Below are 15,498 nucleotides of genomic sequence, written 5' to 3' on the forward strand. Positions count from 1 at the left end.
CAGTGCCCAGAACACGGCCGGATTTCAGTGGCCAGACATCCAGTCAGCAGATGTCCTTTTGAGGTCAGGGTACATCCTTAGTGATAAATGGATTGCACTGGACCTCAGGAACATTCTTTGTGATGTTCTTTGCTGGCCTTTCAGCAACAGCAGATGAGGGGGGAAATTGCACTCACACTTACCAACACCTGTACTCTGTCCTGATGACAAATGATTTTGCAGAAAACCAGGAGACCCTCCTCAGCCTGGAGACCCCAGGCTTGTCTTCACTTCAGACCTCAAACCTGAGTAACCTGGGGTCTGGAGATAGGGTCAATGAACCACAGACTGTGAATGGGAAAGGCCAGTCAACTTGGGTTCAAATCCCAACCCTACCACTCACCAGCTGTGTGACCTGGAGCACATTTGATACCTGATTCAGCCTAAGGTTCCTCATCTGTAGAATGGGATCATAAATAGAGAGTGGTTATAAGGCATGACTTTCCTAAGTCTGTCCGTCTGTCCATATAGTCATGTCATATATCATCAAATGAACGTCAGTCATCATCACCCAGCATAGGGACAATCAGGAATCCTGAGGCTGGTGAGGTTAGCACACAGGACATCAGAGGTGTGTGAGGGGGTCCCAGCCACACTAATCAAGGAAGCATAGGGGCCCAGAAAGAAGCCCATGGGACATAGTGTCCCCTGTCTAACTCACAGTGAGAAAAAGGATGTCTCTCTGGATTCTGGGGCTCTCCCATCTGTGTGCTAGGACAGGGAGACTCAGGAGGCCCCGGGCTCGGGCTCATGGACACCAGGACTGCCAGCCTCCAGCCTTCACAGTGAACTTGTATGCTCTTGTCCCACAAGGTACCTCATTCTCAGCACCCCAGGGCCAGGTCCTCTGCAACACTAGAGCTGTGTCACATCACCTGTGTCCCTTGGAAAGGACTCCTTGCCAGCAGGTTATCACATTCTTGTTGCCCAGGAAGCCAGCCTTGGAAGGACTCAGCCAGTGAGTGCCACTGACCTCATCCACAAACTCCAGGGAGGCAAAAGAGCTGTGTAACTCGTAAATCGTACAAGGATTCCACTCAGCAAGTGCAGTAGCCTGTGATTAACGTGAGATGTCAAAATCAATATGCAAAGGTTATGATTCAAAGCCAAGTGCAATCGGCTCCAGAACATCACTTCTAATTGCACCAGTGTCTACATTTTTACATGCAATGAGGAAATGAGTGACTGTGAGAAACCGAGAAAATGCATTGCCCTGCAGCCTACCCCTCCCCACCTCTCCTGCCTCGCCCCGACCCAATCCTGGAGGGGTCCTGGAGGCACCTGCTGCACATGCCAGGCCTTGGGGTTCACAGCACACGCAGCCCAGCTCCAGCACCTTCCCAGCTCTGAGCAGTAGTTTTCTGGCCCTGTCTGTATACCGGCTTCATGCAGAGAGCTGACTCCATCAGCCCCAAGCATGGAATTGTGTTTTCTGCAAAGGATGGAAGGAAACAGATGAACTGGGTGCACAGGGGATACTGTGTGGCTGTCCTTTGAGGAGCCACATATTCCCAGCAGAGAGAGGAGGGAGAAGGAGCACATGGGGCTCGGGCACAGGTAGCAGGCTGCATGGGGCTGTGCTGGCCTTGGTGGCCAGGCTAAAGCAACAAGTACAGAAGGTGAGATGTCACTGGGAACTTCTGAAGAGAGACATAGCAAGATTCATCAGGGATCAGGATGGAGACTTGGGACCACAAGAACACAGGAAGGAAACCAAGTGAAAACTCCTCAGACCCCCTGCCTGTCCCTTTCTGCCCAGGGCCACAGCACATGCCCAGGGATGAGGTGGACACCCTTCAGGGGGACCCAACCCTGAAAGTGAGCTGAGCTGTTGCTGCCACACAGACATTGCCAACCAGGAGCAGTGCCCAAGCTCTGAGGGCAGCACATGGGAAGGGCAGGGAGGGTGGGCATGGTGACCTGTCCCCATGGGGCTGTGAGCATCTGTCTTGGCAGAGGCTGAGGGAAGACACAGCAAGTGGCACCTGCTCCTCAGTGGCGGCTCCTCCCCCTGAGGTCTCGAGGCACAGGAGACCTGGGGACAGAAAGCAATGGCCTAATTCCCATGGGCAGCCTCACAGAGGGTCGTCCCTCTCTGCCAGGGACAGCATGCTCACTCTGGGATCCCTCACCTTCATCCCCACTCCTCCCTGCCTTCTCCTCTCTCCCACTGTGGAGTCTTCAACCAACACTGGCATCTCCATCCCTAGCAGATGTGCCACCTGTCCCCCTCCAGTCCTGTGCCACACACCTGGGTGTCACATCTCTGCCTCACGCACACTTCAATCCATGCACTATGGGGTCTGGGAGGTGGAGACACAGACTGTGGCCTCATGCCACTGTCACAGGAGGAAATGGGGCTTGTGTTGCTCCAGTCCTGCTGGAAACCAGGTCCCACGGAGACACAGAGAGGACACTCAGTGGTCCATCCTCCTTGCAATAGCCATCTTTAATAAGGCAGAAGAGGAAGAGAGGGCCCCGCTGACTAGGACAGAGCACCTCCAAAAGCACCCCACCACATCCGAGCAGCACCTAACCTGTGCCAGGCAACACTGCCACTCAGCAGAGAATGGACGCCGTGGACACGCAGAGTCCTGCCCTGCTGCAGCCCAAGGAAAAAGTCATTTGCCGAGTTGAGCAGCCGCCACCAGCCCCGGCTGTCTGGCGATTGGAGTCTGTTCTGCAGTCGGGAGCCAGATGGGGCGGGGACCCTCCCCCGCCACAGTGGCCCTGACAGTCTGTGCCCAGTCAGAGACCATAGGCCGATTTCACGGATGCTTATGGAGCCCGTGGGAGGCCATAGCTTAGCGTGTCCCTCCTAATGAAAGGACAGTGGCCAGTTGTTCCCCATCAGAGCTTACAAAAGATGATTGCTTTGATCCCTGTGGAGCCTCAGATGCCAAAACCTGGCGCCCGCCACCTGGCATTCTTGGGAAGTGACCCTTTAAGGACAGACACCATTGTGAGGAAGACAGGAATTGGGGGCCTCCATGCCAGCCTCTGTGGGGGACAGTTCTGCCCACTGGGGGAGGAGGACAAGGTCCTGAACCTGCCCTGTGCTTGCTCGAGTGGGGCTGGGACTGGCTTTGCATTGAGGCCTGGGGGATTGAAACGCCTCCAGGCCTGGGGTCAAGGACTTATGCAGGCCCAGAAGTTGGGGTCTTGGACACAGGACCATCCTGTCTCCAGCCAGTGGCCATCTGGAAATACAGGCCCAGTGCCACCTTACTGTCCAGCAGCCAGCATAATCCCAGGAAAATGGACATCACTGTCCACTCAGGACAGGCCTGTCACCTTGACCTTGGCTGCTAGGCAGAGGTAGGGCTCAGTTTTAGAGAGAAATGTCCTTCATCCCACTCATCCATCAGCCTCACCACTGGAGCCTCCATTCGGGGCTTGGAGGTCCCATTGTGGACTTGTGGCCAGCAGACACGCCTAGTTTGTCTCTCTGGGGTTTTGGGGAAACTCAGCATATGAGAGCAGAGACCTCACATGGAACTGGACACCTGGACCCTCCAGAGGTCCCAGCTGCAGGGGCACCAGGCCCTGTCCTCCCAGAACAGCCATTGTGGAGCAAAGTCCCACGGCTCCTCAAGGCAGGTTTGTTCCTTCCAGCTTGCCAGTCACCAGCCCTCTCCATTGTCCCCCAACATGAACGCTCAGGATCTGTCACCCAGTGTCTGTGCTGTGTTGTCTGTCTACACTCGCCACCGTATGACCCTGGGAAGCCCCTTTACTTGCCTGGGCTGCTTCCCCTGCTACAAAGTAAAGAGTGATGAAAACGGCCCTGCAGGGCTGGACCGGGGCGGGGGGTCCCCAGCCTACTTGGCATGGTGTCTGCAGGTGACAATTGCTCAGGAAGGACTGTTGTCACCTGGGTGGGTCCAGCCTCATACACGTCACCAGCCAGGCTCTCTTGGGAGAGTGGGCTGGAGACTCTGCTTCAGATGGAGGAGACAAATTTGTCCATTTCTCTCCAGCCTTTCTCCACTTCTGCCTCTCCCCAACCCCACTGCCCACTGTGTTCCTCAGCCAGAGGGGGAGGGATACAGAGCCCGGAGTCTGAACCTGGGTCTGGGTTTCCTTGGTCCTGGTCCCCATCAGTCACTGGAGCCCCATGGGTGGACATATTGGCATTCTGTCAGTAGTCTCCCACATGGCCCTGATCCCCTTCCCCTGGTAATGGCAGGGCTGGGGGTGGTGCAGTTCCATTGGATTTACAGTCTGTCTTTCTCCTTCATCCTCATTCCACCTGGACACACTAGAGCCACAGGTGTGATGTGTCTGGACTCACATCCACACTCAGAACTGGGAGCAGCCACAGCTGTAGGCTGTCACCACCGGCTGTGTTTCTCATGCTACTTGTCCCCAACCTTATTCTTACTGTACCAAACTCACCACACACACACGTGCACATGCACACATACACACACTGTTCACACACAGAGATGCACATGTGCACACTGTATGTGCATGGGACACACATGAATGTGCTCACAGAAACACAAATGCATGCACACAAACACGTGTGTGCACACAGATGTACAGACACACGTGTGCAACACAGATACACATCTGTGCATACATGCATGCACAGAGATGCATACAGAGACACACAAGCACACATGTGCACACAGAGACACACAAACATGTGCACACACAAAGCAGGTGACAACTGTGAGCCCTGCCGCCTCCCACAGTCATGGAGTGGTGAGTGGTGAGCCACGGATCCCCATGAATTAACAAGAGGGACCTTGTCAGCCCCGGGGCTTTTAACCTGACAAACAGGTGTCAGGCTGGTTGCCATGGAGAGTGAGTGAGAGGCCACCAGGGTCACTCCAGGACTGGAGGCTCCTCTGAAGGGCAGGTCCCACGGGGGGCTGGGAGGAGGCTCAGGCATGACTAGCGTTTTAATGATGCCTGACTTACCCACTTTGAGTGTGGGTGAGTGTGAGACGATGTGAGTGAGTGTTGTACATGTGCACATGTATGTCTGAGAGTGTGCATGTGTGTATCTTATGTGTGTGAGTGTGCAAGCATGCATCATGATCATGTGTGAGAGTGCATTGTGATTGTGCATATGTGAACTGCAAGTACATACTAGTGAGGGTATATGTTGAGTGTTCACATAAGCATGTGTATGTATTGTGACAGTGTGGAGGGGTTGCATGCGTGCAAACATATGTGTATATTTGAGTGTGCATCGTGAGAGTGTATGAATGGATGTGCAAGTAGGTGTTTTTGTGTGTGTGAGCATGTTTGTGTGTCTCGGTGTCAGCACGTGTGTGTGTGTGTGTGTGTGTGTGTGTTTACACACATATGTCCATGCTCCATGTGTGTGGAAGGAAAACTGAATGTCCCCAAGATTTCCCAGCTGTGTCTGTGTCCCAGCAGGCTCCAGGGGCCACTGGATGGACAGTTGCTGTTTCTGAGCAGCACAGGGAAGCTGTCTCTTGGAATAGAATGACACCACTGTCATCCTCTGTCACACAGTCATTGTCCCCTCTCCTCCCCATTGCCTTCCTGTGTCTCTCTCTCTGCTCTCATTTTCTCTTACTCATCTTCTCTGTCCTGTAAGTCAGTTCCCCTCCACCTCCTTGTGGATTATGGGATGAGGAAGTGACCTATCCTTGTAGCCCTATGCTGGTAAACTCTTGACAGTGGTTTGGACCTTTATTATTCTTATTATTACTTTGCTTTGTAAGTGATTCTCAAATCAGAGAGATAAAGGTTCTGGATAAAAACACCCAAACATCATTCATATGCATAAAATGAAGCCAGGGCTGTTTGCCTTAGCTTTGTTTCCCCAAAAGTCAAATCACAGCCCAGAAGTCTAGTGCCAGTAACTGATTCCTGAGATGAGGCCGGACGAAGCCCTGGGCAGGGAGACAGGAAGGGATGGAGGTGCCACTGCATCCAGCATCAGGCAAGTTCAGCCTGCAGAGGTTCTGCAACCCAGAACCCACATCTTGGAGGAATCCCATCCAAGGCAGGGGCAGGGTGCCCATCCCCAGCTCCTGGAGACCCCACGGGGTTCCTGAGGCATTCATATCCCAGCACCCCTGGGCTCCTGGCTCCTGTGGCCCATAGCAAGGAAGGCTCTCAGGGAGGCATAGGCTGGGGTGTGGGGATCTCGCAGGGGGTACACAGAGACTCCTCTCAGCTCAGAGCCCCTCCTTGCGCAGCTCCCTCCCCTGCTCATCCCCACACCTCAGGCCACTCCCTGCCCACGTGTGGCCAGGTGGGACCAATTCAAGTCAGGGGCCCCCCAGCCCTGTTTGAGCCTCAACTCTGCCACACTGTCCTTGCACTGGGGGCCACAGCTGGGATGGAGAAACAAGGCTTCTGCCCTTTGGGTAGGAACATCGCAGTGAGGTAGGCGATGGGGCACAGAGGAGCAAGCATCACCAGGTAACCAAGCCCTGACATGCGATATGCAGTTTCAATTCAACCCACAGTGAGAAACCTGATTCCCACTGTGGCCCAGCACACGCACAGCACACAGATGTGTGTACACACAGCCCACACACAACACATAGAGAGAACATGACACATCATGTGTGTGCATGGGCAACACCCACACACATATACACAACGTAATACAATGCACAGGTGTGCACACACGCTTGTGCATACACAACACACCACAACACAAGGGAACACACAACACAAATGCACACATGTGCACACACAATACATGCGTGCACAACATACAATGTGCACACATATATATGCCACACACATGTTTGCACAGAAACAGATGCCTTCCCCCCAGACAGCACCGCCTTGCTGTGCTCTGTGTTCCACTGCTTCCTAACCCAGTCAATTCTGGTCTGTGGCCAACTTTAAGTGCCGGGCTCGACCCTCCGAATTGATTTCAGGACCCACTAAGGCATCGCAGCCTGCGGTGTGATCCACTCTGTGCCAAGCCACATCCGTGGGGCTGGCGTGCGCTGTGAGCTGGGCGGGGCCCTCAGAACCTCAGACCTGTGTTCCCACCCTCGCTTGGGAGCAGGCTCCTGAGAGCTGCTCCTGCCATGGTCCCAACATCCCTGGATCCCTGCCCTCTTTGCACATTCCAGTGCCCAGCACAGAAACTGGGTGTACGTGATCTTGGGGAGCAATGGCCCTTGGTCTTGCTCCCCACATTGCAAGAGGCCTCTCTGTCCCTAACCTCCCCATATAGCCCCTGTGGATAGTGGTCACAGCTCCCTGTCCTCAGGGCTGGGCATCTTGGGGATGATCATCCTGGGCCTTTGAACAAAACCTGAAAACATTTAAGGACCTCAGGCAAGCTTCAGGCACCCACTCACACCTTTCTGGGGGTGGGGACAAATTGGAAGGCAGGAGAAGCAGTCCCTTGTTCACCCAACTCCATTCTGTGCCTAGAAGCCTCGTTCCCTCTCTCTGGCTTCTGAGGGACCCTCCATGTCCTCCGCGCGGATGGTCCCTCTGTGCAAGGAGGGTAAATTATATGCCCAGAGACCAGTGGCTCATGTTATATTTTGTCATTTTTCAGAACCATCCTCCACACATTTCCTTAAACACTGTCTCCTCTCCTGAGCACACCCACCCCTCCTCAGATTCCAGGTTCTGCAGCTCTGCAGAGGAACTCTCTAACCATCCCACTGCCATCAGCCCAAGCCTGTTTTCTTAGGTTACTTAACGTCTGGTACTTATTCAACAAATACGTGGCAAGAGCCTGCTGGGTGTCAGGCGGCAGGATTCAGCAGGAAACAGGCACAGCTCTGCCTTTGTGGAGCCACCATGGAAGAAGTTACAAGCAAATAACAAAACAAATATAGACGTTTTCTGACTGTGATCCATGCTATGAAGGAAATCCAAGTAGGGCAGGGAGTAATGGTGAAGTGAGGCCCAGAACTGGCCACTTGAGATAGGCTGGTCAAGGAAGACTCAGAGAATGTCTGAAACCAGGCAGGGGAGGGGCAACTTTGTGAAATGACGGCAAAGAAAGCCTGTGGCTGCAAAGGCCCTAGGGCAGGACAGAGCTTGGGAAAGTTGAGACACAGAAAAGAGGCCTCAGCTGCTGGAAAGCCCAGAGAGGTCCCAAGAGTCACTTTGATTGGTCAGGCTCAGGTCAGGTGTCCACTTGTGAGCCAATCATCGTGGCTGGGGGATTTCAGGGCTCTGATTGGCTTTCTCTGACAACTGCTCCTCCCAAGGATGAGGGGGCTTTTCTTCCCCTCTCCCCAGATCCAAGGTTGAGAATGGGGGAGAGTGGCCCCCATTGGGGGTTAGGGGTGGCCTGCAGTGAGAAGAGGGCAGGAGAAATGCAAGAGAGCAACCCGCGAATGTTCTCTGCTCACTAGAAACGGAAGGCCAGCCTCCCTCCTCCAGGACACTGGTCCTCTGCTTCTCCTCTCTCCGCTGCTTGAAGGTGTGCACCTGCTGGGCTCAAGGTTAAGAGCTTTGCATGAGTGACCCCACTCAGTCCTCAGAGATGGGCAGGAATCCCTGTTCACCCACATGGTGGTAGGAGCCCAGCAGTGACGAGGATGATGAAGGATCTCCCACTGGGGAAGTCAGATGCTCAAAAATAGATAAGTGGATCCATGTCATGTCATGAACACTAGGGTTAGGAAGGGAATAGCCCCCCAAAGCCCCCCCGGGCTGGGAAGGCAGGTGGGTGTTGAAGGGCATTACTGGAAAAGAGGATTGTGCAGAGAGCTGAATGCACTGAGGGATGAATCAAACACATTTCTGGAGGAAGAGTGTCCAGGCAGAGGAAATAGCAAGTACAAAGGCCCTATGGTGAGAGTGGCCAGTGTAGGCACAATGCAGTACACAGAGTGAGGGACAATTGGAGGTATGACAGCTACTCAAGACCCAAACTGTGAGGGGCTCAGAAGGTGTCCACTGGGAAAACTAGCCCATGGAGAGGCTGAGCAGGAGAGCGATGTGGTCTGACTGGCTTTTGCAGAGAACACTCTGTGCCTCCATCATGAATCTAAAATAGATACATCCCATCTGTAGTCTGACTTCCTCAAAATGCATCTTAAATCAGTTACTTACTTTATTCCAATAACATTTTAAAGGAATTTTGATGTTCCTGTACTGCAAACGGGAAGTCAATATTACTTTCCATAAATAGAAGAGAACCCATTTTAAAAATGCAACAAAAACAAAGTCACGAAGCTGGGGGCGTGGCTCAAGTGGTACAGCACCTGCCTGGCAAGTGCAGAGTTGTGAGTTCAAATCCGTACTGTCAAAAAAAAAAAGTGCTTTCCGATCCGCCATCTGCGGTGGAACCGCCGCCAAAATGCAGATTTTCATAAACACCCTTACTGGGAAGACCATCATGCTTGAGGTTGAACCCTCGGATACTATAGAAAATGTCAAGGCCAAGATCCAGGATAAGGAAGGAATTCCTCCGGATCAGCAAAGACTGATCTTTGCTGGTAAGCAACTGGAAGATGGACGTACTTTATCAGACTACAACATTCAAAAGGAGTCCACCCTTCATCTTGGGTTGAGACTTCGTGGTGGTGCTAAGAAAAGGAAGAAGAAGTCCTACACCACTCCCAAGAAGAATAAGCATAAGAGAAAGAAGGTTAAGTTGGCTGTCCTGAAATATTATAAGGTTGATGAAAATGGCAAAATTAGTTGCCTTCGCCATGAGTGTCCTTCAGATGAATGTGATGCTGGAGTTTTTATGGCTAGCCACTTCGACAGACACTACTGTGGCAAGTGTTGTCTGACTTACTGCTTCAATAAACCAGAAGACAAGTAATTGTGAATGGATTAATAAAAGATGTGAACTAAAAAAAAAAAAAAAGTAACGCTATGACTTTCTCACCAGAAACTGCTGAAAGCCTGCGCCTCTTATCCTCTGATTACAGGAGGTAGAAGGTTCTAGAGTGTTTAAGTCACCTTAAGATGCTCTGCTGGAGTCTGGGGAAGGGAAAGAGACATGGTAGGAAGCACATTGCACACCATGGGACTCCACAGCGTTTCCTGCTGGCTCAGGTGCCACCCCAAAGCGCTTCACATTCTTCAGAGGACACTGGCCACTCCTGAGGAATGCCATGTGCAAACATATTTTCAATTTGGGGTATAAGGTACGTGGTGATCAAAATTGTATGTTTTTTGTCCATGCTCTCTCAGCACCAGAGGTGGGGGCTGCTTCGTCCATGCTGTGTTTCTTGTTGACTTCAGAAGCCTGAGACACGTGTGGGGTGCTGTTCTGCTTTGGCTGGGTTTGGGTTTTCTGTTTTGTAGACTTGTTCAAGAGCCAACTACCACTAACAGAGACCCACAGCATCATACACCAGCCTCATCCCCCTGACCATGTTGGGGGTGTCACTGCTGCATTAGTAAACACAGCCCCCCAGCCCACCCAGCCTCCCCATCAGTCTAGTCCACGTGGCAGCAGGTCTGGACACCAGACAAGAAAATGAGCCCAGATATCTTTCCTTCCTCCCTGAGGCCGCCTGCCTAGGCCATGGGATCCACACAGCCCCTCTTCCCACAGCCCCCACAGCCAAGAAGGACACAGGGATCGGGGTTGCCTGATCCACCCCCTCACCTGGAGCAGCTCCAGAGGAACTGATGGCGCCAGCCTCCACACCCCCGCCCCCAGGCTCCTTGACTCCTCAGCAGTCAGGTCCGGCACCTGCAAAGGGGCCGCCCTCCTTATTCTCACTTAACTGAAAACTGCACATCATCAAACAGCATGTCCGTGCTCACTGGCCCTCACTTCCGGTAACGGTCACCATTAACCTTTGAAAAGATGCTTTCTGAGACATTTGCTCAACCTCTTTCTCTCCACCAGGTGTAATGAGGCTCAGAAACGGGCCAGACTGAGGAGGGGATGGCCGTGAGAAATGTCACATGGGAAGCCACGCAGAGCAGGTCACCAGGCCACCACACAGGTGCCAGGCATGGCTGGTCATACTAGAAGCCCAGCCCTCAGCCGTGGGCCTCAGGGGTGGCCAAGGCCAAGTCTTGTTAGAGAAATGAGTTCTCCCGAGCCAACTGTGAAGGAAATATGTAGTTCAGATCCTGTTGATCAGGTCAGAGTCCTGCTGTTCCCATGGACTCAACTTAGAAGCCTGCAGTTCACTGCCTCTCTCAGGCCCTCCTCACAAATCTGTCCCCTGCCTTTCTACCCCCTTTCTCCCCTCTCCAGCCACACTGACCTCACTCACTATGCCTCAAAACACCAGGTCCTGTGCCCACCCAAGGGTCTTCAGATGGCCTTTCCCACTGCTGAGAAGACAGTCTCAGAACTGCTCCCTTTCACTGTCTCTATCTCAAGACACCTCTCTGATCCCCCTTTAAAAAAAAGACCTCCACACCCCCACCCTCATTGCCAGCCAGGACCCGACACACTACAGCCTTTGCTGACTGGCTCATCGTCATTTGCCTGTCTCCCCTGTGATGCCTGCTACACCTAAGGCAGGGACCTTTCTTTTCCAACTGCTTTGCTCACAGCTAAATTCCAAGTGCCTGCACAGTGCCAAACACATGGACGGTCCTCTATAAATATTTGCAGAATGAATGAGTGGAGGAATTCATATTTGACGAACAAAACCCTGGAGCTTGGAAGAACTTGTAGACTGAAGGGTGGAGCTCAAGAGTCTACACCTCTCCACTTGCTGGGGGGAGCATTTAAGAAGAAATGAGCAGGTCCATAGCACCCACCTTAAGATGCTCTGCCAGAGCTCCAGTGGCAGGGTGCACGAGGCCCTGGGTTCCATCCCCACCAACACAAAAAAGAAGGAAGAAAGGGAGGGAGGAAGGAGGAATGAAGAGAAAATGGAAAAATCCCACCCCTCTGTGACATTCAGAAAGCAAAAATTTAAAAATTCAAACCCACGTGCAATGATTAACTTACGTGTCAGTTCGGGTGGGCCAAGCATTATCCCGTAGGTTTCTGTGAGGGTGTTTTAAACCAGTAGACTGAGTCTTCACTTCCCAACGGGGGTGGGCCTCACCCAGTTAGGTGACTAGGACAAGAGGCTGAAGGACTGTTCCCACACAAACACACCTCAAGCAAGAGGGGTCCTGCAGCAGACACCTTTGAACTTGAACTGCAGCATCTGCCCAGTCTCCAGTCTGCCCACTCGCCCTGCAGATCTTGGACTTGTAGGCTCCATAATCTCAAAGCCAATTTCTTCAAATAAACCTCACTCTATGTATAAGCTGTGACTGGGGGGAACCTTCCCTCTGTCCTCTGAGGTGCGAGAGTTGTTGCATCTATCTGAGTGGGAAGATTAAGGAAAGGCACAAGTTCATTACCTGCTCAGAGCAGCTCAGGAAGGAAGGTGAAGACCCCAAACCCGTAACATCTACAAGCCGTGTGCCCTCTTCTCAGGAGAGGGAGGGGATGGCGTAACTGGGGAAAGAGGAAATGGTTCAGGGGAACAGGTGCTAGCATGTGTCTGGCGGGCATGGTGTGACCTCCAGTCTCCCTGCTGTGACAGGAGTCTGAACACCACCCTCCTTTTTGGGCTGATGAGGTCCCCAGCAGGTAATCCATGACAATCGAATTCCTTTTGGAGGGTCCCCCTTCGGCAGACCCTGGAAGTCCAGAGAGCACCCTCCTTGCCTTCTCCCCTCCACCCCACCTCCACCCCAGTCTGAAGCAGGGGACATACCCAGGTGGCGTATTTTCTGGTGGCATTTTCTGAGCTTCTCAGAAACATCCTAGTGGCCCTGTCCTCCTGGGAGCGCAGACTTACACACCACACACAAGCATGACTTTACATCTTTTCTGAATAAAGGTCACTGCAAAGCCCCTCACCTCTAAGCTGTAACCGACTCAGTGACAGATTTAATCCATTTCTACCTGCTGGCATTTCCCACAGGAAAAAGGGCATTTGACAATTTGACAGATTGAAGCTGTGCCTCCCACCCTGCCCCCACCCAACTCATGTTTCTTTCTTTTTCTTTAATGTTGATTTTATGCTCATTTTAGAGAGCAAACACCAAAAGGAAATACAAGGCTAAGTCAGTGATGAATGAAAAATGGTACTTAGACCTCAAGAGTTTGGTCTTGCGGTGTGTGTGTGTATGCATGTGTGTGTAATTAACAATGTCTTTTGGAGGAAGGGGGAGCATTGGTTGCTGAAAGGCAGGGGGAGGATGGTGCTATGGACAGACCCTGATGTGGAGGTGGGTCTGGCACTCCCTCCTCCTAGAACAAGGCCCTCAGTTTTCCTCCAGGGTCTGAATTCACCTGACCCCGCTGATGGCCCAGAACAAGATCTCCCCACTCACACCTGCTGCCCACAGCCCAGGAACACCTGGGTCCTGACCTGCCAAGGAAGGCCTGAGCTTCTCCTTCCAGATGTCCTGGTCACTCAGGTCATCACCTATAGCCTCAGAATCTGAGCAACACTCTGACCACTATTACCCAGAAACTATAACTGGTTGGTTCAGTCTTCTGACCCCAGGAGGGTCCTTTCAGGACTGCATGGTATGACCGGACATCTCCAAGGACCGGAGGGCTTCAAGGGTCTCTGAAGCACTAAGAGCCGCAGGAGGGGAGACCCTCAGGGGCAGGGACCACAGAGACCCTCAGTAAGTGGAGCAGGCAGACAGGTGCACCTCTCAGGCCCCACACCTTGGCGTCAGTTTCCTGGCTTAGGCTCCGCTTCCTAACATCTCCTGCCAATGCCACAGCTGTCCCTTGCATGCCCTGTGATGACTGTATCAACCTGAGGGCTGGGGAGCAGGGTGCCATGGCAGGTGGGGAGGCTTGCATGGGACCTGGGCATTCAGGGACTCAGGGACTGTATAAGGGCTGTCCCTCCCAGCACGGATCAAACTTATGGCAGATGGATCTGCCCAGGCAGAGCAGCTCAGGGGAGCCTGGGCCCCCATCTGCAGTGTCACCTCACACACCAGGGTCCTGAAATGAGACCGGGCCACTCGGAGCTCCCTTCCCTCCTAAGCAGCCACACAAATCCCCCCAAATCCCTTGGTCACCCACTGTGTACTGATGGTTGGGGCCATAGTGAGAACAACAAATTGCAACAAAAGCAAGGCTTAGGCGGTGATGGGACGCCCATGCTGGCCAAGTCCCTTGAGTATTAAATCTTTTAACACAGGAAATGGAACCAGCCTCACAGCTGCCTCTTGAATGGGCTGTGAAATCAGCTCTGGACCCACTCCAGGTGGAGGGCTGTGGGACTTGGTGCTGAGATCTGCACATGATGTATCAGAAGTGAGGTGCTGGCTGACAGCACACAGTGCTGGGGGACCCTGTGCCAAGATGCAGTGGTTGCAGCCTGGGTCTGGGGCACCCTGCACTCAGGAGGCTGCACAGGCAAGGCTGGTGCACCTGGTATGCTCACCACCTTCCCCAGGCATTTGGGAACCGAAGCACAATCCCTGAGCCCCTGCATAGGGGACACCGTTTAGGTTCTGGCACAGAGTGGCTCCCATCCACGCTCTGGATCCCTGACCACAGGTCTTGCTGATACGGGGGGCCGGGGGGGTGAGGCACCTTGTCACCTTGTCACACCATCACCTCTCTGCCTTAAGGGCTGCTCCCCTCTGTGCCTGAAAAGGAGGAAGCAAGGATGAGCTGTCCCAGGGATGGATTCTCTGCAAATCAAAAGAACAGCAAAGCCTGTAATCCCAGCACTGGAGAGACTGAGGCAGAAGGATCAAGAGTCTGAGATCAACCTGGGCTACATATAAGACCCTGTCTCAAAAACAATTAAAAAATGAAAAAAGACTCCAACAATAGTAACATATAAGTGGTTTTCATTTCTTCTTCTTCTTTTTTTTTTTTTTGCAGTACTGGGGTTTGAACTCAGGACCTACACCTTGAGCCACTACACCAGTCCTTTTTGTGAAGGGTTTTTTCTAGATAGGATCTCATGAACTATTTTCCTAGACTGGCTTTGAACTGTGATCCTTCTGCTCTCTGCCTCCTGAGAGGCTAGGATTACAGGCGTGAGCCACCAGCACCCAGCTTCTTCTTTATAATTGCTGATTTGTTTCCAAATTTTCTAAAATAAGTCTTTCAAAATCAGAAGGAAAAAAGTTGTTTAAAGTTGCCAACAGTTACCAGGTGAAAAGCACAGAATTCTCTGGCAATTTCTGCAAAACATAGGAGTCCTTAATAAAATATACAGATCCCTTAATAATTGATATTTTACTTTCAATAAAAATTCTGGTGTTAAAGCTTACAAAATAATTTAAGGAGAGAAATGTTCTCTTCTGTGTGAGAAAGAAGCATAGCAGTTGAATTATTTTGAAGAGTATAAAAATTATTGGTTTGGTTTTAAATTGTTATCTGTTCCATCTTTGTGCCACTCAGTAAGCTCTCCTGCTTTCTGTCACTGTAAAATGCAGAAATATCACACTTTTGAGAAATAAATATATCATTTTGAATAATCATTTTTAAAATTAGTGTTGAGCACTCTTACATGATTTTATCACACAGTGAGAAAAATTGTCCCATTTGTCTATGCACTTGAAAAT

The 15,498-nt window shown here is 52.0% G+C and overlaps 1 protein-coding gene across 1 annotated transcript; it reads left to right on the forward strand.

Annotated features, from left to right (window-relative positions):
* The first annotated feature begins 9,285 nt into the window (after window positions 1-9,285).
* On the forward strand, window positions 9,286-9,829 carry LOC109690537 (ubiquitin-ribosomal protein eS31 fusion protein-like). The gene has a single exon (XM_074072419.1). The coding sequence runs from the start codon at window positions 9,320-9,322 to the stop codon at window positions 9,788-9,790; it is 471 nt and encodes a 156-aa protein (XP_073928520.1). The 5' UTR covers window positions 9,286-9,319; the 3' UTR covers window positions 9,791-9,829.
* Window positions 9,830-15,498: the final 5,669 nt, after the last annotated feature.

This window comes from Castor canadensis, chromosome 5 (assembly GCF_047511655.1).
Source record: "Castor canadensis chromosome 5, mCasCan1.hap1v2, whole genome shotgun sequence".
Classification (NCBI taxonomy): domain Eukaryota; kingdom Metazoa; phylum Chordata; class Mammalia; order Rodentia; family Castoridae; genus Castor; species Castor canadensis.

Coding starts and splice junctions, on each gene's coding strand:
- LOC109690537 (XM_074072419.1), top strand. CDS start 9,320: ATGCAGATTTTCATAAACACCCTTACTGGGAAGACCATCATGCTTGAG.